This window comes from Boleophthalmus pectinirostris, unplaced genomic scaffold (assembly GCF_026225935.1).
Source record: "Boleophthalmus pectinirostris isolate CB_2022bp ecotype Guang Dong unplaced genomic scaffold, ASM2622593v1 HiC_scaffold_4, whole genome shotgun sequence".
In the NCBI taxonomy this organism is placed as follows: domain Eukaryota; kingdom Metazoa; phylum Chordata; class Actinopteri; order Gobiiformes; family Gobiidae; genus Boleophthalmus; species Boleophthalmus pectinirostris.
Genome location: NW_026571353.1, coordinates 20,977,066 through 20,992,937, shown reverse-complemented (window position 1 = coordinate 20,992,937; position 15,872 = coordinate 20,977,066). Strand labels below are relative to the sequence as shown.

The window sequence follows — 15,872 nt, the reverse complement described above, 5'->3', positions numbered from 1 at the left end:
GATATGGTTTCCGACACGTCTTAACCCTCACGCTCTCCTCGGGGTCACACTGACCCAAAGAAAAAAATTATTCCTTACCGCTCTCTTGGGGCCGGTCAATTAGACCCAAAAATGTATTTTCTTGCCTGGCAAGAATTTCTTTGAAAATACATTTTTGGGTCTGATTGACCGGCCCTAGAAAGTGGGAAGGAAAAAATTATTATTTGGGTCAATGTGACCCCAAGGAGAGCATGAGGGTTTTACCTGAAGTTATTACCAGATTCAAGTGTTAAGATTCATGAAATTACTCAAATTAAAAGTATTGTGTCAAAGTCTACGGGGTGCAAAAGGGTGCATTGTAACCTCATTTAAAAGTGTGTGTACCCTCATTTGAGGTAGGTAAAATAATGATAATTTGCACCCTTTTAAAACTCAGATGCACCCTCAGTCAATTTGGCCTGGCGTGTGTTTGGCTGGCCAGGCAGGTGCAACATCACAGTAGCAGAAAAGACTAAGTGGGTGGGTTTCAACAGTTCAATCTAAAACATGTTTCTGACTCATGGTTCAAAATCAGGTACAGGCCCTTTAAAGTGTGTTGTGTTGTATGTTGTGTGGTGTTGATGCTGACACACATCCACCTGTGGGCTGGCTGGGGGCACACAGTTGTATGAGATGCCCACTGGGACCAGGCTAACATCAGGGACAGATCCTTCTTTGATGAGCTGTCTGATGCGAGCCAGCCACTGCCCTCCCTGACCAGGCAGGGCTGACACAGCAACACTCACTGCCTGGCCCTCATGTAGCAGCTCACGTACCAGCTGACGGGGGAGAACAAATACAAAGAAATCAACATTCAGCAGAGGTCTGGGGGTCTCCAAATCTGCATTTAATCATGTGTAAATGCTTACCAAGCATTTTAGAAACACACAAGCAAAATAAAAACATGTCCTGCATACAAAAATGCTGAAAAAATAATAAGGAATGAAGGAGATTGATGAAAAGATAAACTGCACAAATTAAGGGGACGTTAGGGGTACTTGACATGACATTCAAAGATACTTCCATAGCCCCAAGTATTGTTCCCCTTACCGACAGGGTTGATTAGATTAGCAATGAACTGCAGCTAAACAGGCCTACACTCAATAAACAATAAAGGTCCATTAACAGTGAAATACAAGCCATAAACACGGCTGCTTTCTCACGCATGGCCAATATGTTTACTAAAGTCGACAACAGTATGCATGACTCATAAACATCCTCCAGTCTTTCATATTAAAGCCACACGTTTAGTCGTGTAAAGCACAGCTCAGTTTCATACTAATACAGTTTAAAGAATTTTATTTCTACAAGTGTTGCCATAATGAAGAGAGAAAACAACTACTTCAAATGCAAATAGGTATGATAGCACAGTGAAATCTCTTAAATAATTTTCAGATAAGGAGTAAGATGTAAAAAAATGCAAATAGGTACTTAATAGGTACTTAAAGCAGTCACCTATCACCTATCTTTTTCTTTATTATTATAATATAGTTTATTTTCTTACAACAGCTGCTATGACCATATACATCATGTGACAAAAACAGTAACTTCAATCTAAAAAATATTAACACTCACAGACGTCATCACAGCCGAGCTCAGGGGGTCTCGCTCAAATTCCTCCTCAGTCAGGTCACCATTCAGGAGAAGGATTACTCCAACTTTTTGAAGAATCATTCTTCAATATTAACAGAAAAAACAATATAATAATTCTGCTTTGAGATATATAAGGTTTTTTTTAATAAAAGTAAAGTACTTATTTTTAAATTTTTGTTGTAAATTGGTGTACTCAAAAAGCAGAACAAGACAACATCAAAAATGTAAACTCATTTTTGAAGATATACTTTGATATTCTGACATATATTATTTGTTGTTTTATTGCAATATTATTTACAAAAAAACTATAATATTGAGGGCTATTTAAAGGTAATATCTCCATGAAGTAAAGCAGATGACACACCCTGTACCAGAATAGTTACACAACGCTACAACTAATGAGGGATAAAAAAAAAGTGCAAATAATAGAACACAACTGTGCCAACACTGAGCCAGAATTAAAATATAAATTAAATTTCCATAATTGGCACATAGGTTGACACAGTAGTTATCGTGGCAGTGTAAACATCAAACATGAATTAATACCTGAGCAACCTGTTGTTTACATTCACTGGGCAGATTGTGTATGGGATTCTGAGGCTGTGACAGAAGAGGGCCAATGGGATGAGAGCACAGTCCAATGCACTCTGCTGTAAGTATACATAAACCAGCGGAGATCCCTGGACAACAGAGCAGTGCAGAGGTTTACGTATGACTGCCCGTAAACAGATAAAAAAATAAGGTTATGTGAAATGTTTACAATAGTCACAGTAACACTATAACAATAATCACTATACTAATGAGAGCAATGCAGAAGTAAAATGGTAATTCCTTTTCGTCTTTCTTTTCTATTCTGTTCTAATAGTGCTTCACTGACGGACATATATACACATTTAGTCAACCATGTAATTAATGTTCCTCAGACAGTAATTTAACTGTAAAAAAGTCTAGTGAAATTCCACTCAAGCAGAACTTTAGCTACTATAAGAAATGCTTTGGGAGTCACGTATACCACTTACAAAGTTAGAAAAGTTTGTTTGTACAAACTGAATTGTATTGTGTTGGTGCAAGAGCTCGTACCTCTTGTGAAGCTTTGTGTAAAGCCAGCAGATGGTTGAGGTTAACTTGGACGCTCCCGAAAACAGAAGCAAGCATCTTCAAAAGCAACCAGCTCACAAATCTAAACAGAAATGTAGAGTGAAACTTTAAGGACATCTCTCAAGGTAAATTGGATAGATGGATATCATGCCTTGGGGAATAGTAGACTTGGCGCATTGACGCTGAGGGACAAAAGCAGTTCAGAGATAAAAGGAGAAAAGTGGGGGTGAATTGTGACAGCATTTAAATGAAGCAGATGAACCCGACCGAGTGGGAGGAGGATGGAGAGAAGAAAAAGAAAGAAATGTATCCAGAAAAAACATATAAAGTATTTTCTTTCAACTTGAAAACTGAGCTTTGTAGAGTCTTCCTCATGCACCTTCATGTTTCTACAGCTGCTGACAAAGGAAAAATAACTGTATTGATACGTCTAAGCTTTATACTTCACATTGAGAATTCTAATGGGGGCGAATCCTTTTTGAATTTTGAATGGTGTTTGCAAAAATGTAAAAACACACCATGGTATGTGACGTTAGCCTTAGGAATGGAGTAAGTGGCGTATTTCCAACAGCAAAGGTGAAAGAGGAGAGGGCACTGAGAATGTAAAACCACTCCTAAGATGGATGGCTTGCTGGTTTATCTAACTGACATCAATGGGTCAACAAAAACTCCAGATGCCAATCGATTACCACTTGATAAAGACACCATGTGAATACACCGAAGCACCATGTGCACTGCTCTTCTTTGGCCAGAGCATGTGTGCACTATAGATTAGTCAATTGTTTTTGAATCCATGATTTGATTGATGTACTTATTGTCCTTGTGCAATTGTTACTGTTACAACTGTGTAAGTCTACAGCTTTAACTGCAGTATTTTGTGAGTTTGCCCAAAGCAGATATGACACACAAGCCTCTAGCAAAGATTGAACAGGTTTTCTCATCCACTCATGTACCGTGTAAGGCCAGAGGTAATGCAGGTGTTAATGAGGGGGAGGAAAGTTGGAAGGCGACTGATCTGCCCCTGCTCTGCCTGTGGCTCTGCAGCAAGCGCCTCCTTCACCCTTTAACACAGTCACAGGACAGAAGAGTTACCCCACATAAAGCCCGTTTTGTGCCATACACTCTCAAACACAAGCCCATCAACAAGGCAAGAACAGGCTTAAAGGGCCCATACTGCGCAATTTTTTGATCTGTTATAATGTTGTTTCCTCATCACAAACATATTTGAAGTTATGTTTTGTTTCATTCACATGTTTAACACGCAAACCCTGCATATTTAGGCTGAGTTCTTCCCTCAAACTGAAAACACTTTATTATGTGATGTCATGAGGTAAATGTGCCAGTGTGTTTTTAAACTCCATACACCATCACTAGAATCATTTGGATAATTTGGACCCTGGAATTGCCAATTGAACTGAACTGATAAAAGGCAGCTGTTAACATGAAAACCATCACTACATGATATCCCAAAGTGAAACAGAGCATTTTTAGCTTAATAAAGGGTTACTCAAGCATGTGTGAATGAAACAAACACAACTCCAGGAATGTTTTTGAAGAAGTAACATTACAACATGGCATAAAGCTCACAATCAATTTTGTGTAATACAAAACCTTTAAGTAAGGGGCTACATAACAAAGGAAGGAAAAACAACAGATGAAAACTGTAGTGATAGGTGTATGTTTTCAGGTTTAAAATTTTCAAAAACATGTCTAGTGCAACCCTGACTAAACTTTGTGTAATCAATAATAATCTTAAATTTTATAGCACTTATGTCTAAACAATGTCAAGACGCCATAGAAAAAAACATGCAAAAAGACAAATAAAAAACTGATCAGAATTAATAAGTGACAATCAGTTACAAATCAGGCATTATTAAAAACCATAAATATACTAAATAATCCCAGAAAAGCTATTTGAGTGACCATAACTGTCAAATTTTTAAGATTATGTTTTTGTAATTACTGCTATGTTTTTACCACGCCATAAAACTGGGAATATTTTAATGGTCCACAATAATTTTCAGAGACTTATTTTATTGACACGACATCTATCCATTTTATACTTAGCATCTTTGTTTATTTGCCTGGGGTACCTCTTGCTCTGATAGACTCGTTCCGCCCGGTCAGTAACGGGACTTGTGAAAGCTTTGCACCCACTCACAAACAGAGCACAGCACATCCTTCGGACGAGCCAGCCTTGATACCTGTGGACAGAGATACAGATGACGAGTTTGCAAAGTACAGTCGGTGTTTCAGCTTTCGTCTTATATCATACGATTGCGACCATTTTGAGAGTTTATAGACAGATTATACTGAGACATACAAATACCACTGTCTTAAAAATATATTCAGGAGAAATTATTTGAAAATGTAACTATACATTTTGGGGGTGTAATATTTGATTACTTGATTGATTGACAGGTACGCTGGAAAAGAGGGACTTGGTTGAAAAAGTTTTTAAGACAACTCGAGAGCACCAGGGGCAGTACTAAGGAAGGCTTGAGGGGACACTAGCCTCTCTTGGAATAGGCAATACGCCCATTCCCCCATAGCTCCCTCAAACATTTTTGCCCCATTTTTTTTATAGGACATTCAATCTTGCCTAAACATATTTTTGAGTGTTCAAAATGAGGCTGCACCAGAGTCCTGCACCTACAGGTCCTGCAGGTACATGACGAGTACGGGCAAATAGTTGCTGAAATGGGTATTTTTTAACATTCTGGAATTTTACAGGTGGGTAGTAATTAGACACGGGTGGGTCAATGCTAAACCAGGACTAAACCAGGGCTACACCAGGACTAATCTTGGACTTAAGATAGAGAGAGCCCCTGGAGCAGGGTGCTCGCAAAGCGCAGCATTTACTTCAGTGTGGCGCGTAGGTCTGCGACGGTCCTTTCGCCTGCATTCACTCGACAGACTATGCGGGCGCATCTCTGGACCTGTCCCAAGAGTGAGTTCTGGTTCAGTCCTGGTTTAGTCCTGGTTTAGTCCTGGTTTAGTCCTGGTTTAGTCCTGGTTTAGTCCTGGCACAGTCCTGGAAACAGCCCTCAGTTAGTCCTGGGTTAGTCCAGGTTTAGTCCTGGTTCAGTCTGTGGTGTGTGCGGTGCAAAAGTCCAGCATCTCGATCAGTGTTTCTTCTGCTCAGTAAATAAAGCCTGTGGAGTGATGACAGTCGAGCCGCATCTGTGAATTCTTATTCGTATTGAAGAAAGCATAACCGTTTCATTTCATTTTGTGATTGTAATTCTTTAAATCGTAACTTTTCAATCCCTATTCTGATGGATGGATGATTTACCACGGGCGGGTAACGGCTGTGGGTTTAACTTTGACATAATCACGGGTAAACGGGCGGGTGCGGTGCTGTAATGCGTAGGTGCGGGTGGGTGCAGGTCCGAAAATGGACCTGTGCAGGACTCTGAAACACACTACACTACAGGGGCTGACTACATTTAAACTTCTTTAAAACAGCAAAGCAAACATGGTAGGGTATGGGGTGTGCTCGCATCCCTAAAAAAAAGGTCAAAATTTATATTAAGCAATAAGCATGCACCCCCATTGAAGAACCCCCATAGCTTCTTCTTCATAGTTTGTTGCCTCCCCTAATGCACACTGTCTCACTCTTGGTTCACTTATTAAAAATGGCTTTTATCATTAATTGTCTGAATTTAAACAAGACATTCCATGCCATTTAACACAAATCATAAAACAATTGTATTCCTCCAAAAGTGTGATCTCTGCTCCAGAGCACATAATTTCACTGACAGAGAATTGGCAGGCAGAATCCATTATTGGCAATTTGAAACAACTGGATATGGATTTCATTAAAATTTGATCAATCCTGGAGCCTGCGCAGTATAGTATAGCGTAGATAGCAGCATACTACCTGGTGTGCTTCTCTTTGATATTCAAAATGTTGCAGAAACCACCCAGAGAATTCTGTTCAAATTTGTTGCGCTGAAAACAAAACAGAAAACCAATAATGAATAATTGCAGTACAAAAGATACAGAAATTAAAAGAATGTTCAGAGCTGACTTACAAGGCTCTCTGGAGTGCACTGATGACAACAATGCCCCATGGTGGGTCTGAACATACCCAAACATGGGGGCACCACTTTTGTCTTTGTCTTGATCTTCAAACCCCATGATACCTGAACATAAAGAAATAGCCACAATGATACCAATTAAAACAATTCTTTTAAAAGGGTTATTGCGAAGGCAACTTGAAATGGATTACAGCACAAACTTAAAAGTATAAAAATGTTACATCAGTTGCCCCTGGTAGGTTAGAGCAGTATGTCTACAAGTGCAATGAAGACTGCTAATGATTTTATGCAACAGCTTTCATCTTATGTGTAAACTTACAACCTTAAGGACTAAACAAATTACATGCAATATTGACCACAACAGTTGAAAACAGATAAAAGAAAAAAAGAAAGAATATATATTGCTGAAGTAAATGTAGATGATAAACAAGAGCATTGAAATCAAACCATAAAGCAGAATTATTCCCCAAAAAGTTTTCCAAATGGACAGTATTGTAAAAAAAAAAAAAACATAAGCTGAAATAAATACATAACATAATGCAACACTCACCTAGTTAGTTTGTATCCATAAAGAGTCATAAATCTCAAATCACATTTTAGAACAGAAAAATAACCAAAAAGTTCACCCCAGTACAAAGAAAAAGTACCATGATAAATACTGAACCCCAAAGATAATTGTTTAATTGTTTTATCTATAATGTGTTTAACGTGACAGGCCTATCATTAACTCACAAAACCGCAGTACAAACTAGAAAAGCACTCAGACCTCCACCAAGGACTACCCCCATTTTTTATATAAATTGCGATAAAATCAGTCTTCTGGATCAGATCCGGATCAGCCTTTGGAATATGAAAGAGGATCCCATTGTCCATCCCTGAGTCAAATTTCATGGGGTTTGGTCAATAATTAACCGAGATATTGAGAAACAAAATTTTTGGCCCCATTTACCACAATGTTAACTAAAATTTCAAAGTGATCCAGAATCCAGGATTTCTTCCGGATCACCCCCAAAATGAAATCAGTTCTTCCTTTTCACATTTCCAACAAATCCTGAAAATGTCATCAAAATCGGTCCATAACTTTTTGAGTTATGTTGCTAACAGACAAGCAAACAAACAAACAAACAAACAGACAAACGCCTGGCAAAAACATAACCTCCTTGGCGGAGGTAATAACATGGAAATGCACTTGTATATTATTACACATTACATGTTAAAAGGCAAGTTTGGTAGTTTCGAGCTCAACTGTATAATTTATAAGGCTTTCTGGAGCTGTGTTGAGCTCAAATGATGTAAAATGGGAATTCAAACTGATTATATAGTTCAGACAAAATGGCCTAATGAGTGGTCTTAAATCAATAACCCTTTGCTCCTGATAGTGATAAATTACAGAATAGCGAACAGCTGACAGAATCAATGTCTGGAAAGAGAAATGGAAACATTGCTTTTCTTTTGTTCATTTGCATTGCTGTTGTGACGCTTCAGACATTAAAATGAAACTAAATATTAGGGCCTGACCGATATACTCGCCGATATATTTAGTGATGTAAAAATTCACTGTAAATCTTGAATTGTTTAAAAAACTTAGGTTCGGCTCTAGTGGATTTTAAATTGGGTTTATTTAGGCAACATTTATTGTTATTCTGACTCTTAGCGTCATATTTACAGACAGTCGGTCAGCCTAATGGCATTTTTGCATCACATTCTAGCTACTAGTGATGGGTATTCCAGTTCTTTTTAGACAACTGGTTCTTTTGGCTCGGCTCACTAAAAGCAGCTGGCTCTTTCAGCTCCCAAGCAGCTCTTCAGATTGTTTTGTTGCAAGCAGGGCTAAACCAGGTCTAAACCAGGACTAAAACAGATCTAAACCATGTGTAAAACAGTACTAACCCAGAACTGAACCAGGACTGAGTGTTGGGACTCGGTCTCTATCTCTCTCCCTCTCTTGAGCCCAAGATTAGTCCTGGTTTATTTATTTTATGCTGAACTACAGCCAAATATGCATGTTTTTTCTATCCTATGCACACGCATATTTCTGAAAGTTTTGAGTCTGGATGCGGCGTGAAGAGAAAAAAAGTGAGAGAAAGAGAAAACATGGCTCCCAATAAGGAGCAGGCTCCCGTTGTTCCCTTCAAAGAGCCGGCTCTAAGAGCCGTTTCGTTCCTGACCGACCCATCACTACTAGCAAGTAAAGAAAGTAAACTACCACTATTAGCCTTTAGCCGTAAATGTGTGGGCGCCACGGTAATTAATTATGTGCATAAATGTCATAATTCACACCTCTATTCACAGCTCATTTACATATCAATGCAGGTCCAGTAACATACATACGGCCAAGCAGCTAATCACTAACCAATAACAAATGAAGAAAACTAGCTTCAAAGCCAACATATTTCCAACACTCACCGCTCACACAGGCTCCTCTTCACAAGTCTGCACTAATAAATGTCCTTTTAATCCAGACTCAAACCGATTGTTCATAAAAAGAAAATTATCTAAGTGTTGCGCACATGGATCTGTGGCTGGGGGTGTAAACAAGCGCACGTGAGTGATGTGGCTCTGGGGGTGTGTTCAGGGACAGTACGGCCACAGACACAGACAAATGACTCCGCAGATAAATACTGATGCGGAGTCATATATTAGGACATTTTTCTGTCTGCAAATTGGATTAAATGAACATAATGTAGAGAGTCTAAGCTTTATAACGAGGTATATAACATGTCCACGTGAAATATCGGCCCATATCCGCAAACATATTGGCCGATCGCTGATATGTTTCCACGTGCCCATATCGGCTGATAATATCGGCCAACCGATATATCGGTCGGGCTCGAATAAATATGTTGATAAAAACACTCACACAGTATATTTAGTATTAAAAGGTTGTTTCTAATTGTGGAGTTAGAATGTAGGTGCACAGACTGGAGTACTTACCAAGGGCTTATGCGGTTCAATTGGTTGAAGTCCCATTTCTTTGTTTTGCTAGAACTACTTCTGCACAAGACCAGTCTGACACTATCTAAGAGAAAACAGAAGAAATGAATATTGAGCATTATAATATACACTCCTAGACTCAGGTTTGTAATTATCAACTGCTTTATTGCCACTGAGGGATTCTTCTGTCACAAAAACGATTTTGGTTCAGGTTGGTGGCGCGTTCATCTATCATATACTGCCTAAAGCTACCATTTCTACCACCTAACAGTTTTTCACTGTAACTAAGTTTTCAATTCTTCACTCCTGAGCAGAGAAAGTCTGGCTTCCTTCAGTCACTTTACTGTTGTGCTTGCTCCAGGCCAAATTCAAACGCTGAGTGCTCACTTTTCTATGCAAAAAGAACACACCGGGTATTGGTATTATGAGCTTAGAAAAGGTGGTAACCTAAGGCAGTCTCTTCAGTAACACAGGCCAGGAAAAGTAGACACTGACTGCAGTACTAAAATAATAAGATCATAACAAATCATATTTTAATACAGTTGTTACTTAATGGATAGCCAGGGTCAAGTGTCTTGTTCTGCATCATTTAAAGTTAAAGTGGCCTAAAATGGACGGTATATAGATCAGTGACACTTCTAAATCTGTAGTAATTCTGTGATAATCTTTTTGTAGTTACGCTCGTCACATTCACGTCTCGCTGGGTCATTACCTTTGCTAATTAAAATCTAAGTTCCCCCCGTGGGAAAAAGGTCTTTTTCATGTGCTCAGATTCCCACATTAATTAGCGCATCCAGTGGGAACTAAAAGCTGATAAAAGGTTCACATAGCTCAGTGAAGCGTACAGGTGCAGAGGGCAGAGGAGCGGAGAGTGTGCAGGTAAAATTACACATCTACAAATTCTGCACAGGCGCTAACAGACTTACATAAGCCACTCCAGTGAGAATACGAGACCGTGGATGAGCAGCACAAAGCCAAGGCCAACGTTTCCTATAGTAACCGACATGAACTCCCTACAACAGTCAAACTCACAAGATTAAACGGGCCTCGTCTATTTAAATGGAAATTGACCAATTAAACGTTTGGCTTAGTATCTAATAATTGTGTCATTAGTCTCTAGGGATGAAAAGGAGCAAATTAAACCTTACCCATTATAAGTAATACATGAAATGAACATGGCAGGAGTGTAGAGAGTGTAAAAGTAGAACAAAACTGTCACAAGTAAGTGTTAACAAAGATGCTAAAAGATCATTTCTGGTAGGCATACATCTAAAAACATATGAAATCAGGAAATTAACTATATAGGCATTGACATACATGTGCACAAAAATATCTCTTTCATATTTACCGTTTGACACATTTTTATGGTTGTTCAAATACAGACACATTTTGTAGGTATAGTTAGGTTAAGTACTGATTCATTAACTAATAATAGAGAGTTATTTTAAAAGATGTTGTTGTGAGCCCTAGCGGTTTACTGTATCATGACTAATGCTACTGCCAACATGCTAACACACTAACACACTAACACCCAGGGCAGTTAACATTGTCAGTGGAGAATTTGCAGATACTAAAAACATCATTAATCACAGCGGTAATATTTGAGATACCTCTTTGATGTCTTCATTTAGCCTTTCCAATGGAAGCAGAACATTGGCAAAATAAACAGCTCAGTTTGACAGTCAACAGTTCTAACACAGACTTTATTTATTTTGCATAATTAGCCATGTGCTCTGGAGCTTAGCATTTCCTCAAAGGCATCAGATTTGTTTTTAATCACACAGTATCGAACTAGTATTGGCATGGGATTAAAGAATAACTTAATTAAAACTACCCGGTTAATAAAGACTAAAAAGTCCACACGAGGTCAACTAGTCTTAAATGCTTCAACATGATTATGTAATAATTTATAAAAACAAAAAATTTCTTAGTTAATTAGAAAGGGTGTACTTTGAGGTGGAGGTAAAAAGATGGAAGTACATGTATCCATCTGTCAATGATTTTCAATTTAAACCAGTTTTGACCAAGGGTTAATAACACTCTCCATCTGTGACATATGATTTAATTAGAGTAGAATCTGCATTGCTACACTGTGCACTTGGCCTAAGAGCCTGTTGTTCACACATTTATGAAGGAAGAGTAGTGTGGATACAGCAGATGGATAGCACCATAGGGACGTCAACAAGATGAGTTTTAATCCAAGTCTGCATAACCACTAGTTAGAAAATCATAAAAAATATGGCATGTACGCAGATGCACCTGGTTGCGTCAATCATTTCACAGTGCACATACAAATCAATTGTGTATCAGGTCTTCTGCGTCAGGCAACAGCGTGAAGCAGGACATTGATTTTACACAACAAAAGGAATGCTTTACAGATGCCCTCTGCTCCTCCTCCTCATAGAGCATATTCAGTTTAATATCCATGCAGTGCTTCCACGAAATCTATATTATTACTGGAACTGAACAAATCCAATGTCTTTGTTGAAATGTAGTTTATATGTACAGTCAGCCATACCCCAAATCAGAGTATAAAAGTAATGCTGAAAACACAATTATTGGAGGTGATTATTTGCACATTATAGTGACGGTTTGTGTCATTGTCATTTGCCCTTTGCAAAAGCGGCTTCATTTACTTCAAAGAGAAGAGGCATGACCAAATTAGACGCATATCTCTCTGTGAGACACAAAAGGACAGAACTGATGTGATGTTCTTTGATGAAAACAACTTTAAAGCCAAATGTACAAAATCTGATTGAGACGAACGGAGGAGGGCACACACAAGAAGATGACTATATTCAGTTTGTGACAGAGTCTAATGATAATTACAGTTATCATTGGGTTTTTGTTCCATTCAGGCACAAACTACACTGATCGCTCTACAATCTCACATCCTGTCAATTAAAGAGCTTTTCAGTTCCAATTTTTAATTTGCATATACACAAAATGAACAAATTCCATGTCAAAGACCTCAGTGTTCTCCAGAAGCATTTCCTCTATTCACCTTTACAGGAAATTCACTTAATACAAGCTACATAAAATAGACTGAGCTATAGGCTTGTTAGGATAAATACTATATTGACTTACCGTTCAATATACATATAGAACAACATTTTTGGGGGGTCAGTATTTATCATGAGTATTTTTTCTTTGTAGTAGTGGGGATTTTTTTTGTCATTTTTATTGTTTTCTGCAATATGATATGATCTGAGCTATAGATGCCTGAATTATATAATAATAATAATAATTATTATAATTAATTATTATTATTATTATTTATTATTATTAATAATAATAATAATAGTAGTAGTAGCAGTAGTAGTAGCATTAGTAGTAGCAGTATTAGTAGTAGTAGTAGTAGTAGTAGTATTAAATATATATTATGGATAAAATGCCAAAATCTAATTTTTAAAGTGTAATATTCTTTTATTTATTTGTTTATTCCAGCTCAACAATATCTAACAATATTATACATTTAGAATACTTTGGGGGATAATTCTGCTTTATGGTTTGGTTTAAATTTTATCATTTATCATCTATATTTACTTCAAAATGTGTTATCATGACCTACTGAGCTAGCCTGCCACATATACGTAGTATGCTTGGGATAGTATAATAAGTTACCAGGACAAGACGAGACAGGGAAGAGTTAAAGCTTGATCTTTGTATTTAGCATGATGTACTGTTTATGGTAAAAAAAAAAAAACATACACATGGCAGTCCTTGATATTGTTACCATGCATCTTTGAGGACTTATAGCTTAAGTTGCTTCGTCATCGTACACAATTCAGTTCTTGAGAAAACCGAGAATGAATTAGAGCACTACATAATACTATTTCTTAGGGCCAAAATAACTGATGAACATAACAGAATCTCTATTTAGGGAGAAAACATTATTGGTGTTTTTCATAAGATCATGTTTATATATATATTCACAATTTCGGAATTTGCATGTCAATGTGTGTTTGGCCAATGAAGCTCCAGTCTTCAAGGTGATGTGATTGTGAGTAGGAGTGACACATCGGCTCTGGCTGTGTGCACCCATCCTCTACCATTGTTACCGTGTTTGATTCTATTACATGGGTTAGAGAGGGACTTGAAAAGAAAGTCAATTTAATAAAAACTACTGAAGATCCTTGACAGTGGATACTGCTTCTAAATTGAAAACAGTGGCCTTTGCGGTTGTGTGTGGGAAAGAGGCAGACATGTGAGTTTCATTACAAGCGTGTATCTCAGAGGTGTTTGGCGTTCGCAGACAATAATAAGTGTCAATTTCTTAAGACCAATTATAACAACACTGTACAGCCATTAAGAGTCATATGAAGGATGCAGACACTTGGTTATATTAAATCTAGATGTGGATGAAAAATCCAGGTGTACATAGGGCTGACAAAAGAGCTCAAGCATCACATGACTAAATCAGCTAGTGAAAAGTTACCAGCAACGAATGGCTATTTATATTTAATTGACTGAACATGACTAGACTAGATTGTGTAGACTGTGCCCCTAAATCTGCAATCTGATTCACTTTCCACAGTCTTATATAACTGAAAAGGGTCACTGTGATAAAAAATATTTATTGCAAAGCACTGTCTGCACCCATATTATTTATCCACACTGACTGTGAAAATTATAATACTGATAACATTCTGTGCAAGTGAAATGCTGTGCCTACTCAAAAGGCTAATATCAATGTATTAAACACCCAAAAATTATTAGTTCAACTGTTAGCATGTGATTGCAAAATAAACATTTCAAAGCATTCATGATGCAAATAGTGTTTTGTGGAAAAAAGGGAGTATTTTCCAATAAAACCTCTTTCTTAGGCCAAATTAATCAGTAGTGCATAACACCAATACACTTTTTGAATCATTTTGAGACAATAATTGAATCAATCCCCAAAAATCAAACCAAAAAGGCCCTCATAGCTTCAGTGATGTACAGTTTGATTCACCTTGAGCCTGTTTGATGACAGTAATCCACCTCTCCCATCAATCTGGAGCTTTATTAACTGTGGAGAAAGGCTCTGGCATTTCTTTTGCCCTGGATAATTTGCAAATCCCAGCATGCAACAATAATCCACAATCTCTAAAACTTTGATTACTTTTGTTATCTGCAGCCAACGTCATTAGTTTCTCTGTAGTTTCTCCTGCACTTTCACTGACAGTGGAGTTTGGTGGGATTATGTGACGTTGTCTCCTGGAGCTCTATAGTTTAGGAGCACATCAGCAAAAAAGCAAGTGTGTCAGTGTTTCTAACATTATTTCCACAAGACTCTAAAACATGAAAGAGGTTTTGAACTGTACTGAGCTTTCAATACAAAGTTGACTGGGAATGTATTAAAATGTGGAAAAAACAGAACTAGTTCAGCTAAACATCTTATAATTAGATGCAATACACAGCAGACTTATTTGACCTCAGGAGCTCATTACACATTATATCTGTACTGGGGCAAGAGATATTTTGCTCAAATACATGGCAAATCCTACAGCTGCAGAAGCTAAAACACCAATAATGACAGAGAAAGGACCCATGTTACCTCTGTAATGTCTTTACTGGGCTTTTAAAGTGGAATCAAAGCTCAGGCAAAATCAAGCAGCTGAGTGCAACTGAATGCAGCCTGCTTGTTTATGTATGCCAAGTAGTCATGTGCTCTCTGGCTTCTCCTTTTGAACATAAATCATATGGTATAAAAAACTTTAGGAAATGCAAGTAAAAATTAAGAGCCTTACACTTAATACTTTAATTTAGAGTATCTGTAGGTAAATTTGTTTTGCAGTTAAAGAGGCTGGTCCCATCATTCATTCACACTATTGACAACAGAATCACAAAAACACATTTCAATAAAGTGTGTGCTCCAGTGCCGAATGGTTTTGTTCTACAGATAATACATTACATAATCCTTATTTGTAAAGACACATGGCTTGCCAAAATAAGGACATTGGCATAGTAATAGTATTAAGGATTGGTTTTGCATCAGTCATGGCATTTCCTATCATTAAAGACAAGTATTGCATTAGGATCTGAAAACATGATCAGGCATTCCCCTAAATAACCAAATTAGAGAAAAACCTTGTGGCAAATATTCACACTTTGACTTAAAGGTGTACTATATAACATTTCAGCAACAAACAAATCTATTTTGTGTTATTTTTCTTTTTTTTTCCTTACTTGGCCTGGTAGTGT

General features: G+C 37.6%; 1 protein-coding gene across 8 annotated transcripts in view; it reads right to left on the bottom strand.

The window, feature by feature from the left end:
- The window catches only part of gpat2 (glycerol-3-phosphate acyltransferase 2, mitochondrial), a 64,160-nt gene that overhangs the window by 18,360 nt on the left and 29,928 nt on the right, over positions 1–15,872 (bottom strand). For 5 of the 8 annotated variants that reach the window (XM_055161750.1, XM_055161753.1, XM_055161749.1 and 2 more), the window contains 9 exons: positions 9,687–9,771; positions 6,747–6,857; positions 6,593–6,663; positions 4,803–4,913; positions 3,663–3,770; positions 2,692–2,791; positions 2,158–2,291; positions 1,594–1,693; positions 618–797 (listed from right to left, as the gene is read on the bottom strand). In XM_055161750.1, coding sequence (XP_055017725.1) covers positions 618–797; positions 1,594–1,693; positions 2,158–2,291; positions 2,692–2,791; positions 3,663–3,770; positions 4,803–4,913; positions 6,593–6,663; positions 6,747–6,857; positions 9,687–9,722 — 951 coding nt within the window. In that variant the 5' untranslated portion in view covers positions 9,723–9,771. The remainder of the gene's footprint in view (positions 1–617; positions 798–1,593; positions 1,694–2,157; positions 2,292–2,691; positions 2,792–3,662; positions 3,771–4,802; positions 4,914–6,592; positions 6,664–6,746; positions 6,858–9,686; positions 9,772–15,872) is intronic. The other 3 variants (XM_055161752.1, XM_055161751.1, XM_055161756.1) reach the window with 2 other exon arrangements.